This window comes from Xiphophorus hellerii, unplaced genomic scaffold (assembly GCF_003331165.1).
Source record: "Xiphophorus hellerii strain 12219 unplaced genomic scaffold, Xiphophorus_hellerii-4.1 PGA_scaffold_78__1_contigs__length_500000, whole genome shotgun sequence".
Classification (NCBI taxonomy): Eukaryota; Metazoa; Chordata; class Actinopteri; order Cyprinodontiformes; family Poeciliidae; genus Xiphophorus; species Xiphophorus hellerii.
This window is the reverse complement of record NW_022587653.1, coordinates 265121-283517: the sequence shown is the minus strand read 5'-3', so window position 1 is coordinate 283517 and position 18397 is coordinate 265121. Positions and strand designations below refer to the sequence as shown.

Below are 18397 nucleotides of genomic sequence, written 5' to 3'. Positions count from 1 at the left end.
TCTCTACTTTTTTTTCCTATTCTAGTCTGTTTTCCATTTTTTCCTCTTAATTGTTTTTGTAAGTTTTCACTTTTTTCTCTAATCCCTTTTCTCCTGCTATCCTCCTTTTCTTTTTCCGTTTTCCTTTTTTTTCTATTTACCCTTTTCGTTTTTCCTCTTTCCTTTTTCTGACATTTTCCAGTTTTTTCCTTGTTTCTCTATCTTTGTAATTGAAACATTCATTCCTGTGAGATGCTGCTCACAGGAATCCAGCAGGATTACATCTGTTGTTTCCTGTACATCTGTGGCTGGTAGTTTGTAGTTTATCTTACTGAAGCTCTCATTTGCTCCTCTCAGCCTCAGCCTCTCCAGCCCAGTCTCAGGGTAAAAGCAGCAGGTAAAACAGTGGCAGGTCAATGTAATCTATGCAGACTGTGAAGTAGAGCGTGTTGTGATAGAACTAAGATGAATGTTTACACCCTATTTGTATCTTAGAAGGGTTTTAAAATGTGTGGGGGTTTTTTGTTTTAATGTTATTATAGATGAACTGTTGTAAATTTGCATTTATTTTATCTTGATGTTCTGATGGGTATAAATTGTTATTACATCACAGTTAAAGGTCACATTTGTCTATTATGAACTTTTTCTTCAATTTTAACGTGACAAATATGCAATACAATTTAACTGAGAAGCTATCTGATTTGTTAGAGGGTAAAAATTTAAACAAACGGCAGCAATAGTGTCTAATAAGTTTACATACCCAATACTTTTTTAAAGCACCTTTTCATTTCCTTCCTTTCCCTTTAGCCATTTTTCTTTCCTTCCCAGAAAATGTCTTTGAAAACTTTAATTGAAAGTCTGGCATTTTTATATGAAAAATATACAGAAGCAAATCAACATTTGCTTCTGTATATACAGTATATACTGTATATAACGGCTAGCTTATTTAGATTTAAAGTGACAGAGACCCTAAAAAGCTCAAAATAGGCAGAACTGAGCAGACTAAAATCTCATTATCTAAGAGTGATTTTGTGCAAAAACATGTTCTGTTTAGAGCTATCTTAACATTTTCAAGGAAGAATAAAAAGCCACCTTTAAATTTAAGATACCCTCCATAGGCAGGTGGACAATCTGATAAAAAATTTTTTCTCTTCTCTCTTCCCATTTTTTCAACCACACATTCTTTCCCATCTCTTTAAATTTCATTCCTCTCTACTAGTCGCTATCTATCTGGGCATCAAAAAGCGGCCGAGCCCCGGACCCCCCGATGCGGATGGGATGTGAGGGTCCGGAGCCCCCAGGACCCGGCCGAGGTGGTTCTGGCCCTGCGGGAGGCGGTGCAGGGCTGCGGCTGCCAGGTCCACCTGGCCGGCCCGTTCCTCCTGTCCTGCACCCACGGCGCGGCCGGCGCCCGCGTGGCCTTTGAGGCCGAGGTCTGCCAGCTGCCCAACGGGCCAGGTCAGAGCGGCGTGAAGTTCAGGCGCCTGTGGGGGGCGCCGTTGGCCTTCAGAGACATCGCCGCCAAGGTGTCGAAGGAGCTGGAGCTCCGAGGTGAGGCGGGTAGGTGACAGACTGACACCTCCAGAAAAACACCCGCAGCTCCCAGACTCCTCCCACTCACAGCCGGACGGACTAAAGATGGCCCTTTGACCTCCGACCCCCGCTGAGCTCACACATACACAGCTTGAGGCCATAGAGTTGGACTTTCTTTTTTGTTCAGATTTAACTTCAGGTTGCTGAGAATGACGGAAAACGTCTTGTTGACATTGTTTCTGTCGCTTGTCATCATTCCTTTTTAAAGAGCTGCTATTTAAATGTTTTTTTTAATTATTTTTCTGTGTAATAAGTTCATTTTTTTTGCTTAGTGCTTTTAAAATAGGAGGAAATTGACGACTTTTGTCAATATTGGAAGCAGATGTCACAGAGGAAACCTCCGGCCACTAGGGGGAGACATGCAGAAATGCAGGGACTGCCAACAGACTAAATGGAGCGTAGTTACGTTTCCTCTGTCTGGATACCTGCTGAAAAGTTTGCTCCACCATTTTGTTATGGTAAAAAGTAAGTACACCCTTTTACAGCTATAAAGTTTGCCATATAAGGACATAATGACATTGTTTTGGACTTTAAAATTGTCATTATTTATTCAACAAACATGAAGCCAAGATAAAAAAAAAATTAGTGTCATGGAAAAACTAAGTGCACCCTGTGATTTAGTAGCCTGTAGGGCCTCCTTTGGCAACACCTTGTAGTAAACAGTCTGTTAGACTCAGTTCTTTATAGTTGATTAAATGACTAGTCAAACCCACATCATGATCCCTCCACCACCGTGCTTGGCTGTATGTATTAAACCACGTATGCGTGGTTTTCTCTAAAACTTTCTGCTTTGGTGTCATCTGTCCAGAGCTTCTTTCAGATGAAACATTTTTACGTTTTAACAATGAGATCTTTTAATTTTACTACTGCATTTTGGAGATTTTTTTAGGGCTGCATCGATTGCAGTTTTTTGGCAGATCATCAATCTTCAAAAATCTTCAATTGACTATTCAGATTTGGCCTCTACCAATTTTGTTTATCTGAAAAGTCACTAAAGATAGTGACAAAGTTGGAGGCAACAGTTGGGGTTTTTCTGACCTTTGCAGAGGTAAAATGTAAGTATTCATAAAAATTGGCAGCCATCTTAAATAATATGAATACTCTTAATGTTTATAGAAAAAAATGTGTGGGTTTGCCAAGGCAGCAAATGTTTTTCACACTGATCTGGATCAGTTAATCAATGAAATTTGATAACTTCCCCTTTAATTGCAAGGGAGCATTTAGTTTTTCCACACACATCTTTCCATTGGGGGTTCATTTAGTTCAATATGTGATTACAGTCATTTAATCTTTTGTGTGATTCTCTAAGCTTGAGGTTTGATGCAAATATTTTTTCAATCTAGTAAATATCAAATCACCTTATTTTGTCCTGTTTCTTAAAACTCTAGAACTAAAGGTGGGTGTACTTTCTTTTTACCGTAGTTGGGAAGTGAGCAAAACTGCCAAATAATAAAAAAAAAGAATAATAATTAAATATATTGAGCTCCTTCCCAACACTAAGCTTCAGTCAATGATGAACCTGGTTTTTTACATCATTATTATTATTTACTTTTACGGCACCAATATAATTCAACATGGAAATAATGAACAGGATTTGGTTTACTTTGTGTTATGTTGTAAAAACTAAAGAAAATAAATTCCTTCATTAATCTTTTAAAAAATCCAACAGCTTTTTCTTCCAACTGCAAAACTAAACTCTCTCCCACATCGACGTTAAACTGGTTCAGAACAAAATGGAGTAGTTGGTGCTTCCCTCACTTTGTTCGGTGCCCAGACTGTCTGATTGTTGATGTTTAGAGAAGAAAAGCGCCACAAAGCCAAGTATCGCATGATTTAGACCCAACTGGACTTCATCTACTTCATCTGGTTAAGTTTTGATATTTCTGGAATCCTTAAATAGATTTTGCACTTTTTTTCACATTTTCAGTGGACTGAACCTTAGCCTTTACATGCAACAACTTTGACTCCTGGCAGAAATGCTGAATCATGACACAGTGAGAATATTTTGCAATGTAACGAAAAACATCTGATATGAGGTCGGCAGAGTACACAAAAATTGTACTCGAGTGACAGGAGTTATTTTAAAAAAACACTAAACTGTTTTATTTAGTGGAAGCTATTTAGTGTTAGCTTCCACTAAATAAAATGCTTTACCAACATGTTACTTAGTGGAAGCTAACACTAAATACCTATACTAACATGCAGTGGAAGCTAATGCTAAATTGTTACACCAGATTTTACCCAAACTAATATCACTCAAGTAAAAAAACTGAAAGTGCAGTACAGTAAAACTGCTCTTCAAAGTATTTTTTCCCCAAAAAGTTACTCCAATTAAATGTAACAGAGTAAATTTATGGAGTTACTACCCACCTCTGTGTACAACAGTTGATTATAATTAATGTTTCCTTTTTTATCTACTCTTTTTTTTCTCTCTCTCTGGGGAAATGAAACCATTTTCCATTAATTATAAGGTCATTCATGTTTTTTCAGGTTACAAACATACTTGGGATTTTTTAATAGATTATTAAACATCCACCATGAGCTGTGCTTCCATAATTTTTGCCAAGAGTTGAAAATCTCAGTTGTTTCTTGGTTCTTTTCCATACAAGCTGTAGATTTCCCAGCACTACTGGTACGACTGTTCCCCCATTGGATTAAAGTTACAGACTGTTAACCAATCAGATTCCTGATTCAAAATGCCAATTTCAAACATCCAAATCCCTGGCATCACTTTGATGTAACAATTAAGATATAACAAATTCTCCATTTTGTTTTATTTTAGGTACTTTGTTGCTCGTCTCTAAGAAAATCTACCAATGTTTGTGGAGTTTTCTGATTACTGGTTTCCGTCAGCGTCTGAAAATGTCAAGCTGTGATTTAGAGGCTAGTTGTTCGACTTTCTGTTTGTTTACTGCTCTGCCTCTTCGCCCCAAAATGTTCTCAGACTAATTCATGCTTCAAGACCACTGATTACTTAAATCCAACTTACCGCCGGCTGAGACACCAGAAACGACCGACTTGCAGTCCTGCATGTCTCCTAGGATATAATGTGTGACACAAAATAAAAACCTTCAACCTCTGATATATTTTTATTCTTTCTTCTTTATGCACATTTGGAGAAGATGCATAAACTTTGTTTTCCTCCCCGTGTAACATTAAATCAGAATAAATAATAATAATTTGGGAAATTATGCAAAGACAGACTAGAAAGTATATTTTAAGGCAGAACCTCATTGTAAAATCTAAATTAACATACCAGGAAAAGAATGGTAGCTCTCCACAAGTCTGGTTCATTCTTGTAACTTACACATAATGTAAGCAGTTTTGCTAATGCTAAAGCTCTTTAACATGGCATTTAGCAGAAGCTAATGCTAACTGATATACCAGCATGGTTGTTAGCGGAAGGTTTTATAAAATTATATACCAAAATGGTATTTAGTGAAAGCTAATGCTAAAATGCTATACTAACATGGTATTTAGCAGGAGCTAATGCGCTATCCCGACATGGAATTTAGTGGAAGCTAATGCTAATGCAATATAGCAGCACAGTATGTATCAGAAGCTAACTCTAAAGCCCTTTGCCAATGAAATATTTAGTGGAAACTAATGCTAAAGCACTATACCAACACAGTATTTAATACAAGATAAAGCAAAAGCAGTATATCAGCACAATATTTAGTGAAAGCTAAAGTGCTATACCAATGCACTATTTTGTGGAAGCTAATGTTAAGGCACGAGCTTTCACTAGTGCCGGTATAGAGCATTTCACAAAATGCTTTATACCGGCACAGTATTTATCAGAAGCTAACGCTAAAGCATTTTACAAACGTGGTATTTAATGGAAGTTAATGTTAAGGCATTTTACTAACATGGTACTTAGAGGAAGTTAAACTAAAGTGCTATACCAACACAGTATTTAGCTGAAGGTAACGCTAAAGCGCCTTGACCTAAAACAGGAGAATTTGTCTCTTATGTCAGACAATAGGTTGAAAAAAAGGTTATGTGTCTGTTTTTACAGCAGCAGACATACAGTAGATTTCAAATGTGTCTTTGGTTTCTATGAAGAAAAACAAAAACAGGATGAGTTGATTGTTACATGGGGCTTTGTTTAATTCTCCAGTTATATTTTACAACCAAAAAAAAAAAATTAGTACACACATAGCCACGACCAGACTATGCATGGGTTGATCCCAGGATGTTACGAAGGAGATGGGAAGATGATTTCAGTTAGAAGAAATTAGATGAATAGGGAGAAAAGGCAGAAAAAGTAAACAGAAGTAAGAAATGAAGGAGCAGAAGGAAAAGTGGAGTGTCTTTGGATGGAAGGAAGTCATCAGCAGGAAGTAGCCGTTTGGCCGAAACCAGTAAAATAACTTTACAACGAGGCTACATGTTCATTTTTTTTTTTTAGAAAATAGAAAAAAAAAACAAACACAGACAGTCATTTCATCATGGGTTGTCTGTCCGCTTTACTTCTGAGCGGGGATCATGCCGTCGATGGACTCGCCCTTCTCCAGCTTCTTCTCCATCTCCACCATGAGCTTCACGCCGTCGACCACCAGCTGCACCTGGTCCACCTCGGAGGAGCCCAGTCGGTCGGCGTTGGAGATGTCGAACACGCCGCCCACTGAGGCTGTGTCCACACCGCCTGGAGGGGAAAACAGAAGAATGAGGCCTAGTCCAAACATCGCCGAGTCTTTTTAAATCCATGCTGGAGAGCAAAAACTGCTCATCGACAATGACTAGCATTGGTTTTAGCTCTCAAGTTCTTAACGCTCTAAATCTTAGAGTTAAAGATTATTTCTAAATATATGCATGATACGTAAAAGAAAAACAGACGCAGTGCTTTGCTACTAATTGTCAACACTAGGACAACTAGATGACAAGGTCATGAAAAAGTTTTAATTAAAAACATTTGCCAATAAGAGGGAACTAGCTGTGCTAGCTTGACTTTGACAACCTTAACATGTAGACGTGATGCAGAATTCGGTGCTTAGGTTCACTTTTTAAAAAAAAAGGCGACCCATCCACCAACTGATAGATAATCAGGTTTTTACATTAGCTAATCAGCCACTGCTGTGTTAGCTTAGCTAATAGCAGAGACAGCTAAGCTACCACAGCAATCACTTATTAATAATCGCAAATTAAACATCAAGCCTAAGAACATAAAACTGTAACGGACTGAATGTTCAGTTCTTGTGTTTTGGTGTTGAATCCTGATACATCAGTGGCGTTGTTTTCAGTTGCTGTGGCAACGGGTCTGTGTGTAGCGTAGCCGACACAGAGAGCAAGAAAATGAGAATGGTTGTTCTTCAATGGTTTTTCTGTGTTATTTTCTCCTTTGCTGTGGCGCACTGCACTGAATTAATAATACCTAAACCTCCAGGTTTGATTATCAGAATTTTCTGGATGAAAACAATAAGGTGTGTACATATAAAATAATCTTTTCCACACCTGATCGGTTTAAGAACAGTATTCATCCACAGCAACCTGCTGAATTACAGCACCCATTGTTGCTTTAAATATGCCGAACACATAGGGGGCAGTGTAGCGCAAAATCTACGTTAGCCAATCAAAATCCTTCATGTTTAATAAGTCGATGTTGACAGGGAATCAGTGGTCAGAAGTAACTTTTTGTTTTGAAGAGGAAGAAGACAATCGGCAGAAGCAGTTTAGCTTAAATATTTAGTATTTTACTATATAAGGCTGCAATATCTGAGACCATCTGTTTTTCCACAATAGACCTATTAGTGATCAGAAATCACTTTTTATTATTTGTTCAACTTCAGGTTTAAAAACCCAAAGGACAATTAATTCATTAAGTATATAAAAAAGACAAAAATTAAGGGACAATCAAAGTTTAAAAAGTTTTGGACGATACAGTGTAGGAAGAGAACTGGCCATGTATTTTTCTTTATTTTTGTTCTGCATTTGTTTCGCTCCCTACGTTTTTGGCGCAGAATACTCTTTTTCGACGCTCATGTGTGGCAAAGTAGATAGTAAAAACACAACAGCGCCTCCTACTGTTAGAATATACAGCAGTCGTAGAATATGATGTAACCAGAGGTGGACAGAGTACCCAAGTAAGAGTAGAAATACTTCATCATAAAATTACTCAAGTAAAAGTAAAAAGCACAGCGAAGTAAAGATGATGCTTTTTCTTTTTTTAAAAAAATAACTACTCGTTATTAGCCGCCTCTGGGTGTAACACCTGTTCTTCCGCCCAGCAGAATAAAGGAAGCGGTTGCCGCACCTGTGCCGCGTTTCTGCAGACGCAGCCTGGTCAGGATCTCCTCGAACTTGGCGTGCGTGCTGAGCTTGGGCAGCTTGACGTGCACGCCGCCGCGCAGGCCGGTGCCCAGGTTGGAGGGGCAGGTCAGGATGTAGCCCAGATGCTCGTTCCACATGAAGCCGTGGTTGTGCTTCTTGAAGATCTCCTCAATCTGACCAACATGAAGAGAAACTGAAGTAAGGCTTGATTACTGCCTAAACATATACAGCTGGTTTCATTTTTATTAATCCATAAAATAAGTTCACGTTGCTTCCAAGCACAGTGTCCATTTTAAGTGGTGTTGGTTAACAGTTTTATGAGTTTTCAGTATTTTCCGGATGCTTTCCATCGGTCCAGTCCTTGTACCTGACAACACATGCGGTGCCGTTTGTAAAGTTACACAATAAAAACTTAACAGCACTAATTTGGTTTATTAAGCCTGAAAAAAATGTGGCTGTTCATTTCTCAAAGTCATATTTTCACCATTTTATTCATATATTTATAAATGTCAGAATTCTAAACTAAATATTTAGTTTGGTGAATTAAATAGTTATTTACCAAGCTAAATATTTAGTCTGAAAATCACTTGCTTCGTTTGGAAATTAAATGTTTAATTTGGAAAATACATATTTAGTTCTGAACTAATTATATAGTGTGAAAGCTAAATATTTATTTTTAAATCAAATACTTATTAAATGTTAAATATGAAATGCATATTTAATTTATTAAATATGAAAGATTGATATTGAAACTAAATATTTATGTATTTAGCTTCATAACTAAATATTTCATATTAAATATAGTTGGTCTGTTGGACTTCTTCCACATATTATTTGTTAATTATTTTACAAACAACAGAAAAAACAGATTGTTCACATTCAGGATGAATTACTTTAATGTTAAAGTGATGCTCTGTGAAATGTTCTGATATTCAGATGTTTATGATTTGATACTAAATAATAAAGTGATCCTCCATTTGAGAAAAGGAGGGACAAATGTTTGTGCCTCTCCACATATATATGCTGTTATTCCTGTAAATGTAACAAGACTTTTTTTTTTGTTGCATGTTTTATGCACCCTGATGTGTAATTTCTCCCTCTACAGAAATATTTTGTAAAACAGTCTAGGACTGTAAGGCAGCTAATTTGGGATTAGCAATCTGGTTCGGCTGGCAGTTTCTGGTCTAGGTGTAACTTTTTAATATTTTTTATATTAAATACATTGCTTACCAGGGGAAATTTTCTTCTGTTGTCAAAAAATGCGTATATCTACATACATATCAAATATATGTATTAAAAAATGTCCAAAGTCCAATTAAAACTCCAGAAAGCCTCGATCAAGACCACTTTAAGGACTTTCACTTCATCAGTACAGCAGAAGTCTGACTGCTGCAGCAAATCTGGCGTATTTTAAGAAGTCAGTTGGATCTGTTATGTGTCTGTTTCTGAGCAGCTCTGAGGTTTATGAGGCGAGTTTCACCTTCTGCAGGCCGACGCAGAAGCGTCTGAAAACCTCCTTCATGTTGCCTCCCTTCTGCATGGAGATGACGCGCAGGTGATCCTCCTCGTTCACCCAGACCAGGAAGGTCTTGTTGTCGTTGTGCCTGAAGAATAACAATATTATTCAAATCAAGGTGCAACAGAAAATAGTTGGAGCTTCTACTTTGATAAGGCGATTCAGTCCAAGTGAATCAAGAAGATGCAACAGAAATTTCTTATTTGGTGAACAAAGAGGATGTTTGACTACTATAAAGATTTATCAGAGCAGTGGGGCTGAAACGATTAATTTGATCAATCGTGATTAATCGATTATTGAAATAATTGTCAACTAATGTTATTAAATGATTAATTGTTAACTGGAGTATACAGACTCAACATATACCCATTTGCTGAAAGAGCAACACATTTAATGCAATAGTTGAACTGAAACTGTGCAGAAATACACACATTTTGCAATTATGATACAAAAACAACAATTTGTCTGTAAATATGTTCAACCCAGAACTTCTCAAGTGGCAGTTCTGGCTCCTCCTGGTTCAAATTCTGTAATGATTAATCAAATTAATCATGATTAGTCGATTATTGAAATAATTGTCAACTAATTTAGCAACCAATTAATCTTTAACTGGAGCATACAGACTCAACAAAAGGTAATTTTCTGAAACAACACATTCACAGCTGTCATTAAGCCGAAACTGTAAAAAATCGTATGTTTTGCATTTAAAATAAAAAATATCTTCGTTTGTAAATATGTTTTACCCAAAACTTCTTAAGTTGTTGTTTTAGTTTCTTCTGGTTCAGATTCTGAAGTGATTATTTGGATTAATCGTGATGAATTGATTATTGAAATGATCAACTAATTTAGTAATCGATTGATCGTTAGCTGGAGTATACAGACTCAACAAAAGGTGATTTTCTGGAAGAACAACACAGTCAGAACTGTAATGAAGGCAAAATTGTACAAAGTATCTGCAGAATGTGCCAATATTTCCATCCGATTAATCAATTAATCATTAGAATAATTGATAACTAAAACATACTCATCTTTTGTTGAGCACACAGACTTAACAAAAAGATGATTTGCTGAAATAACATAGTCAAAGCTGTAATGAAACCAAAACTGTACAAAATAGCTGCAGAATGTGCCAATATTTCAATCCGATTAATCACTTAATTGATAGAATAATTGATAACTAAAATAATGGTTATTTGCAGCTCTGCTCACCAGATGCCCCTGCCGTCGGGCCAGTCGCGGGCCATGCCGGCGCAGGTCAGCAGGGGGGACACTGGCTTGTCAAACAGGAAGTGATCAGCGATCAGCTGCTCCTGCTCGGCGTCGGTCATGCCGTTCAGGGGGTAGTACTTTCCTTTGAATTCGCCGTCCAGGGTGGACAGGGCTGGAGGGGGAACGGTGTCAGAATATTCAGAGAGAGAAGGTAAAGGTGGGGATGTGAGTCAGTTTGAAGCTCACCTTCAATGCTCAGCTTCTCGATGCCTCTGCGCTCTCCACGGCTGTTGTGGGGGGGCAGGGTGAACCCCTTGATGCTGCGGCCGGTACGCACACGGCTGGACAGCACGTAGTTGGGGTCCAGGTCGTCACCACCCTGATGGTGCAAAGAGGAGAGGCAATTTTTTTTTGTTGCTTCAATTGTCATCAAATTTAGGTTTCTGAAAAGTTTTTTATTCAAATTTTACTAAAATAAAATGGACAAAATTACGACATTTTGCTGATGTGACTTCAGCAAAAGAACTACTGAGCGGGTCTCCTAAACATACTTTATAAGTTGTATTGTTTGCCATTTCTGCAATAAAAGGTGCAAAAAGCATCCTAAAAACATAAATAGGGAAGACTAGAGGCCTCAGAAGATAATATATTATTATTTTTGCTCTTAAATTTGTGATAAATATGTGATTTTAAAAGAGTTTAGGCCAAGATAACTTAAGAAATACTTAATAAAAACATGCTAACATTTCAAAAGTGAAACTGCATTGAACGTTTTGCAAAACTTTAAAAGCATAACTAAAAAATTTGACATACTAACATTTTGACATTTCATACTTTTCTTACAGTATTTTGTACCTATAACTTTTTTCCTCATCCCTACCATTTAATCACAATATATCAAAATTTATTATAATCATGTTAATGTAGTAATCATGTTCAGGATTTAACATTTTGGTAGCTAAAGAAATACATTTCTGTAAAAAAAACTATTAAAAGGTTGTGCACATTTATTTATAGATTGTAGATAAGTATAGAAGCCTATCTAAAACATAATTACACATTTTAAATACTTAAGGTAAAATTGTGTTTTTATTCTGAACAATATGCTAAATTGAGCCAGTGTGAAGTAAAATACTGATATTTTGAATTCAGGAATGAAACATCCACTAGGTGGCAGCACCTTTTTGTACCCAAATTGGTAACTTTTATACTTACAGATGATGGAAACATGATCTTATCATAAATTAGACAAATTACAAAAAAAAGATGCATTGTAAACCAATTAAAATCAAAGACTGACTATGGTAAGATAAATAAAGGGTTGAAAAAATGATGTCATATTTGAATGAAGGGCCCCATGACTGTGTCAGTTTGGCCCTTGCCCCCAAAATGGCTAAACCCAAGTTCTTACCTTCAGGTTCTCGAAGTTCAGGTCAGTCTTGTGCTTGTCGGTGGGCTTGTATCCGCCATGACGGTCGGAGATGATGGGGTCAAGCAGCTCCTTGAAGATCTCGTAGGACTCCTCGTCTCCGGCGACGCAGCCCACGGTCATGATGAAGGGGTGACCTTACAGAAACGATACTGAAGAATTAGAAAAACCTCCTGGAACCATCTTTGAAGCTAAAGATGATTATTCAGATGTTTGCTTCAGTTAATCTAAGTCTTGAACGTGACATCTGCTGTTGTGTTTGTTTCTTTGCAGACGACTGTGTCCTTACCTGGGTTGTCAACACCAGTCTGGATGACGTCATCCACGGTGAAGCCACTAGGGGTGGATTTGCCCCTCAGCTTGGAATAGATGTCCTTGGTAAGTACCTGCAATAGATGTCACAAAATACCTCACCTACTCCGTTTCCTTTGTTGGAAGCTAGTTTTGTTTAAAGGCTAATCTTTGAGGCTAAATATGACGACGTACCTTGGCCATGTGGTTGTTGTGCAGAGAGAGATCGGGGAACTCCTCATCCACGGAGAACTTCATCTTGTAGTCGTTGTGGCAGTTCTTCATAGCTGCCATTCTTACTTTGTCTGAGGAAGTGGAGAGGAGGTTTTAATTTCTAAGAATCTCATGTGCAGGGAAGCGCAGGCTTTGGTTACTCTGGTGATTAGAAGGAACGGTTGAAAAGTCTTCAAATATCAACATAAAATGGTCAGATTTTAAATATAGTCTGTCAAGGAAACAATGTGTATGCGTTTCCTTGAGTCCTGGAGTGAGACGGAGACTCTTACTGCCTGCATGTCTCACCACCTGTCTCTTCTAGACAGGCTAGATTATAAATAGCACCACACCGATTAGTTTTGCACTTTAAATAAAACCAACAACCAAACCAATCAGTTTTGAACACCTTTTTTTCCCATATTTAACCTATTCTCTCTGCAAAAACACAAAATATTACCAAGTAAGTTAGGTTTAGTTTCTAGTGCAAATATCCTAGTACACTTGAAATAAGACCAAACTAATTTACAAGTAACTTTTCAGCGAGATATAGGAGCTTGTTTTACGTAAATAATTCCTTAATATTGAACAAATTCCACATCCATTGGCAGATTATTTTACTTATAATATGGAAAAACTATGTTGTTATAAGTGAAATAATCTGCCGGTGGAACTAAAACTTTTTCATCAATATTAAGAAATAATTATTCACTTAAAACAAACTCCTATCTTTTGTTGAAAAGTTTCTTGTAACTTAGTTTTGTCTTATTTCAAGTGATACAGCTAATTGCTCTAGAGACTAGACCAAAATTACTTGGTAATATTTTGTGTTTTTGCAGTGCTCTGTTGACCTTCAAGCATTGCACATCGACTTTTTAAATGCAAGGCTGCACCTTGCGAGGTTGCAGCTGCAGAATCAATCAGTTAATAGTCTGAACTACCAGTCTCTGTAAGGTCAGCTTGTGGAAGTGCATCAGACTCATGAGACCCGGTACTCCAAAAGGTCAAAGCATGCATTCCGCACAGATGCCTCCTTACCTTCCAACGGCTAAATCAAGCTCCCTAAACTATTCAGAGATGGACTCTAGTGCTGTTCTGCAGGCGTCAGCAGCAGCTGATGGATAGCCACAACTGTTTGCATGACACTCTCCTATTGCACGGTTGACTTATTATGCAAAAAAGACTCAAGTCTTTCAAAAGAAAAAGTTTTAGAAGTTAAGTAAAAATAGTTTATTTCCATTTGTTTTGTCTAGATTAGGAAGAAGCAAGGAATTTGTTTTGACCAAATGATTGCTGAAATCCTCGACACCTTAATTTTCATCTAAAAATATCAGTTTGCTACTTTATTACCTGCTTAGGAGAAAAGAAAGAAGTAACAAATCCTGGGATCAGATCCTGTTCGCCCAATGTAGGGGTTGCCCAGCTCTGACAGGTGATGGACTAAAGCCTTTATACCCAGATCTCTGTAACTATTGGATGGCTGAGTCTGGGGTCCCCTCATTCCATTGGTTGAAGCAGCTTTTCTGGGCATGGATGGGCTCCTAAAAGGCAAGAACAAACGTCACACAGAGCTGGAGAGCAGAGGCGAGGCAACAGCTGCGAGCGCCTGGTCCAACCTTTCACCCTCTGCCTCCTGGTTGCTGCTCAGAAATCAGCAAAGGGAACACAATCACATCAGATTCATGCAAAATGCATTCAGTTTAAGTGTCTTAAGCTGTTATTTTTATTTTATGAACATAAACAAATGCTCTTTACAGTATTTTAAACCAAGAATCTAAATTTTACTTTGATATTAACTCAAGATTGAAAAGTTTGGACCTGTGGAGAGTTTACCCTGCTTGGTGTCTTTGTTACTGGAACTCCGTCTTCATTTTAAGAAGTTAAAATAACTTTGATTACATAATCCTGATAGCAAGAACAGATTAGATTTCAGTTCATGTATGACTCTGCTACTCGGCATGTTCTGAATTCAGGTTCCTTGACTCTGTTCTTTGAATGAAATGTCGTGTTGTGACGCATAGTGATAGCAAGTTCAAAATATTTGGTAGATCAGAGAAGGAAAAATTCCTCTTATTCAGTTTACATCTACTCAACATTGGCAGAAATGTCAAAGATTTAAAACCTTTTTATGAGTTTAAAAAATTGCTTTAAGAAAAAAGTCTGAATTTATTGGGAATTCCCGCTGTCATGCTTGACCCTTGGTGTTTTAATGTTTGAAAGTCAGACTTTCAAAATAGACTTTTATTCTACGTTCTGGCCAGAAATGAACACATGAGATACACAGAAAAATATAATACTGACATAAACAAACAGTGGCTTTAATTAATCTAAATTTTTTTAGGAGTTGATACTCAATAACCAAACAACTGAAAACATGAGTGAAAGAAGCTCAATCATACAGGGAGGCTTTAGCATTAGCCTATGCTAAATACTATGTCTAGTGTTAGCAGTGCTAATGTTTATGATTAGTGTTTTGGGGTTAGTGTGACTAGGTTTTTAGTTAGCAGTGCCCACCACTGGTTTGAAAATCTTACCGTGACTCCTTCCAACATATTACTGTGGGCAAATAGCTAAATCTTTGTTGTGTCTGACTAATAGACCGTTTTCTAGAACACAATCATCTGAAACCAACTGGTGGCTGTGAATACTTCATTATATAATAATAGATTAGTCTATAACTAATCATATTATAGACTTTATCAATGTGACTGAAATCCCTACAGGTTGCAGTATTTGGATTTTAAGACATCCAAAACTTCTATGTTTTTGTTGAATTTATCACAACTTTTTGGCTTAATTAAGTAAACATTGTGGAAGCTAATGATTATGCAACTGATCATTAAAAAGTTCAAACTGTTTTTTTTTACTTCCCACATAATCAAAACCATTTAAACATGTTAAAGTGACATGCTATGCTGATGATATCTAACTTTATGTAGCAAAACTATTTTCTTGCCTTGTTCTAAGCATGGTAAAAACTTTATGATAGAAGATATCCAGTACATGTTTAGATATAGTTAATGTGCAGAAAAGGACATACAGCCAAAAACAGAAGTATAATTTATATATTTTTTGCTTATTCATAAGTTTGTTGCATGAAATTAGCATACGTGTGTTGTGTTCAGGAGTGCAGGGATTCACACAGTCACTCCTTCCTTTAGCTTCTTTGCTCTAAATCAACGCTAGTCTCCAGTTTCACAGCTGTATCCTGACCATCCACAGACATGACTTTCCAAATTAGTCTCCTTCTATGTCACTGCACGAGGCTGGCTGTGTGAGCTCCAGTCTCCTATGAATGAATGCAGATTACCATAACAACTAACAATGGGGCAGCATTAGAGGGTATGCCCAGTTAGGGGTCAGCTGCACCTCATGTGCTTAGAGCCAGCTGTTAGTTTGAAACTTGAACCAGTCAAGTGTCCAAGAGCACTTTGGCACAATAAAAGAGCTACGTGGAGTTGGGAGCACCTTGTCGTCCAGCTTTGTCAACATTGTTTGGTGAGTGTGTTAAGAAACTTGCCCAGAAAAGCATCACTGCATTCAAAAAAAGTGAGAAACTTTTTAAAATAAAAAGCATATTTAAGATCAAATGCAAAATGTTTCTCTAAAACTGTCAAAATAACAAAAACAAGCCATGTATTTAAAACTCCGATTTTCACTCTGCATTGCATGCTTTAACAGCCACGCCCTCTTAATAAAAGCTTAAAGGTCATACTGACAGACATGTGATATGCACTGCCCATTCAGACCAGTTAGCTCTGCAGCTCACTTACCTTTGTGGCACTGGTCCAGTATCCCAGTTTAGACTGTCACTCAATACCCCAGCACCAACCTCCTGTCTCCCCAAACACACATATGCAACCCCCCAAAGCAGAACCAAAAAGGCCCAAAGCTCTGCAGCTGCCCCACAGAGACAGACTCTCAGGAACAGTTACATAAATCAGGGACTTTATGTTAAGTTACCCAAATCTTTTCAGAATAAAATGCAAAACATTCCTTTATTCAACACAGATGAATAAAGGAAGGCTGAAATTAGTTTATTGGTATAAATTAAACACTTCCTTGTTAGGCGAGTGAATTGAATGCATCGAGAATCTGTAGCATCCGTGGGTTTTACATCAAATTAGTTTGTAAGCATTTCATGTTTTGACTGTAATTTTGTGTTTTAAGAAGAAATTCCTGGATTGCAGTTTGAGTAACTTTGCAGGGATCACCCTGTATTACATAAAACCATTTTTGGTTGGTTGGTATTGAGTCCGATGGCAGGTTCTCATTCGCAGCGTGGGCCTCGGGGAGCAGGGAGGAAACATGAATTAACAAGTTCACACTCAAGTACTGCCAGGACCAACTGACTGTTTTGGCTGCCAAGATAATTTACCAACACAGAAGGCCAATTTTCACACAGAACAGCAAGACGATGAATGAAAAACAGAGAATTTAAAGGTCTTTCTTCCTACATCTTACACTCTGAGTGATCAATAGGGAACAGTCTCCTTGGATTCCTAATCTTTGACCCCGGTTGACACTTTCAGACATGCAAGTCCTGATCCAAAGTAGCAAGAAATTATGCTAGCAGTTGGAGGAGCCTACAAATAGACTTAGGCATTTGTTAGATAACTGTGTGGACATGAGTAGACGCAAACCTTCACATGAGTGGAATGAAGAAGACCCGATCTTTCATAGTTCTCAAAATAACATCTGCAATAAAAAACAGCAACCTGCGATGCAAACTATGTGCTAAAAGTAACGGTTTTGTTGAATGAATGAAGACCATTCATTCAACAGCAGCATCTTTCTGGGTTGATATTCTCTTAGCCTCAAACTCAACAATTATGTTGCAGCAGTTTCCTGTTTGCAGCAAGCTTGAGACTTGACGCATGATGCATCCTAACCAGTCCTTTCATCTGGGGTTCATAGTTTGAATCTTCTTTCATTTGTTGCCAAAATTAAAGCAAATACGAATGACATGTACTCATGTTGGCTTGTTTCAACTGATGATAATCTTAGTCCTCGTTTACACTGAGCAGTACATCATGGGTCCGTACCTTCTGGTACACTATAGTCCCTTCTTCACAGGTGTTTCTTTAACCAGTTCTTCCCTACTTGACCCCAGCCAGATTTGTCTCTGTTACCAAATCCTGCACGGTTCTTCCGCATTTATTGGCCCGGCTTGTGTGAGCTGGGCCAAACCGGGTAATGCAAGCAAGCAATTTGATTGGCAGCAGACTGCCTTCATTGATTAGCCAATGTTTTATGTCTCTGTATGTGCAAAGGCTGTGTACAGCATGAACCGAAGGGGCAACCTGCTACAAACACTGAGAGATTTTAGAAATACTGGCCGCCCCAGGGCACAAAATTACATCAATGGAACGTCGACCACAGTTCCTGCAGATTCCCAGCCTGCACATGGTCCTATGTTTCTGCCCCTGTTCACGCCCACATAGTGAGGAACACACTGCCAATGGATCCACACAACTTGGATAGAGTGAGATTTGATCATGAAGAAGCGGCTTACTCATGGTCTGATGTATTCAGAATTGCATTTCCACCGCCAGTTGGACTCTTGCTGGGCAGGTGATATTAAATCCAAATGCTTAACGTGGCATCATACTAGTGCAACGACAAACGGGATGCACTAAAATGTCACGCAAGTAGTGACATTTTTCCGTCATTCAAACAATGGACCTTGTTGTGTGACCCCAACTGCTCCACCCTAAATGTACCATACCGTTATGGTACCATACTGTCAGGTGGCAACGATGGTAGGAGTTTGTCCCACAATTATTGGGTTGCCGATTTGATCCCCGCTCCATCCCTCTCTGTTGTTGTGTCCTTGGGTAAGACACCTCACCTTCCTTGCCTGCTGGTGAAGGTCAGAGGGCCTGGTGGCACCAGTG

General features: G+C 38.1%; 2 protein-coding genes across 2 annotated transcripts in view; one reads left to right on the top strand and one right to left on the bottom strand.

The window, feature by feature from the left end:
- Positions 1-1547, top strand: part of LOC116716652 (histone-lysine N-methyltransferase PRDM16-like) — an 11482-nt gene extending 9935 nt beyond the window's left edge. Inside the window, exons 6-7 of the mRNA XM_032557463.1 lie at positions 337-376; positions 1199-1547. Of these exons, the coding sequence (XP_032413354.1) occupies positions 337-376; positions 1199-1547 (389 nt within the window). The remainder of the gene's footprint in view (positions 1-336; positions 377-1198) is intronic.
- A 4110-nt stretch (positions 1548-5657) lies between these two features.
- LOC116716673 (creatine kinase M-type-like) lies at positions 5658-13976 on the bottom strand. Its single transcript, XM_032557491.1, has 9 exons — positions 13851-13976; positions 12483-12592; positions 12286-12382; positions 11979-12133; positions 10814-10946; positions 10568-10739; positions 9323-9446; positions 7826-8015; positions 5658-6220 (listed from the first exon to the last, which is right to left on the bottom strand). The coding sequence occupies exons 2-9, from the start codon at positions 12579-12581 to the stop codon at positions 6042-6044; spliced, it is 1149 nt and encodes a 382-aa protein (XP_032413382.1). The 5' UTR covers positions 12582-12592; positions 13851-13976; the 3' UTR covers positions 5658-6041.
- Positions 13977-18397: the final 4421 nt, after the last annotated feature.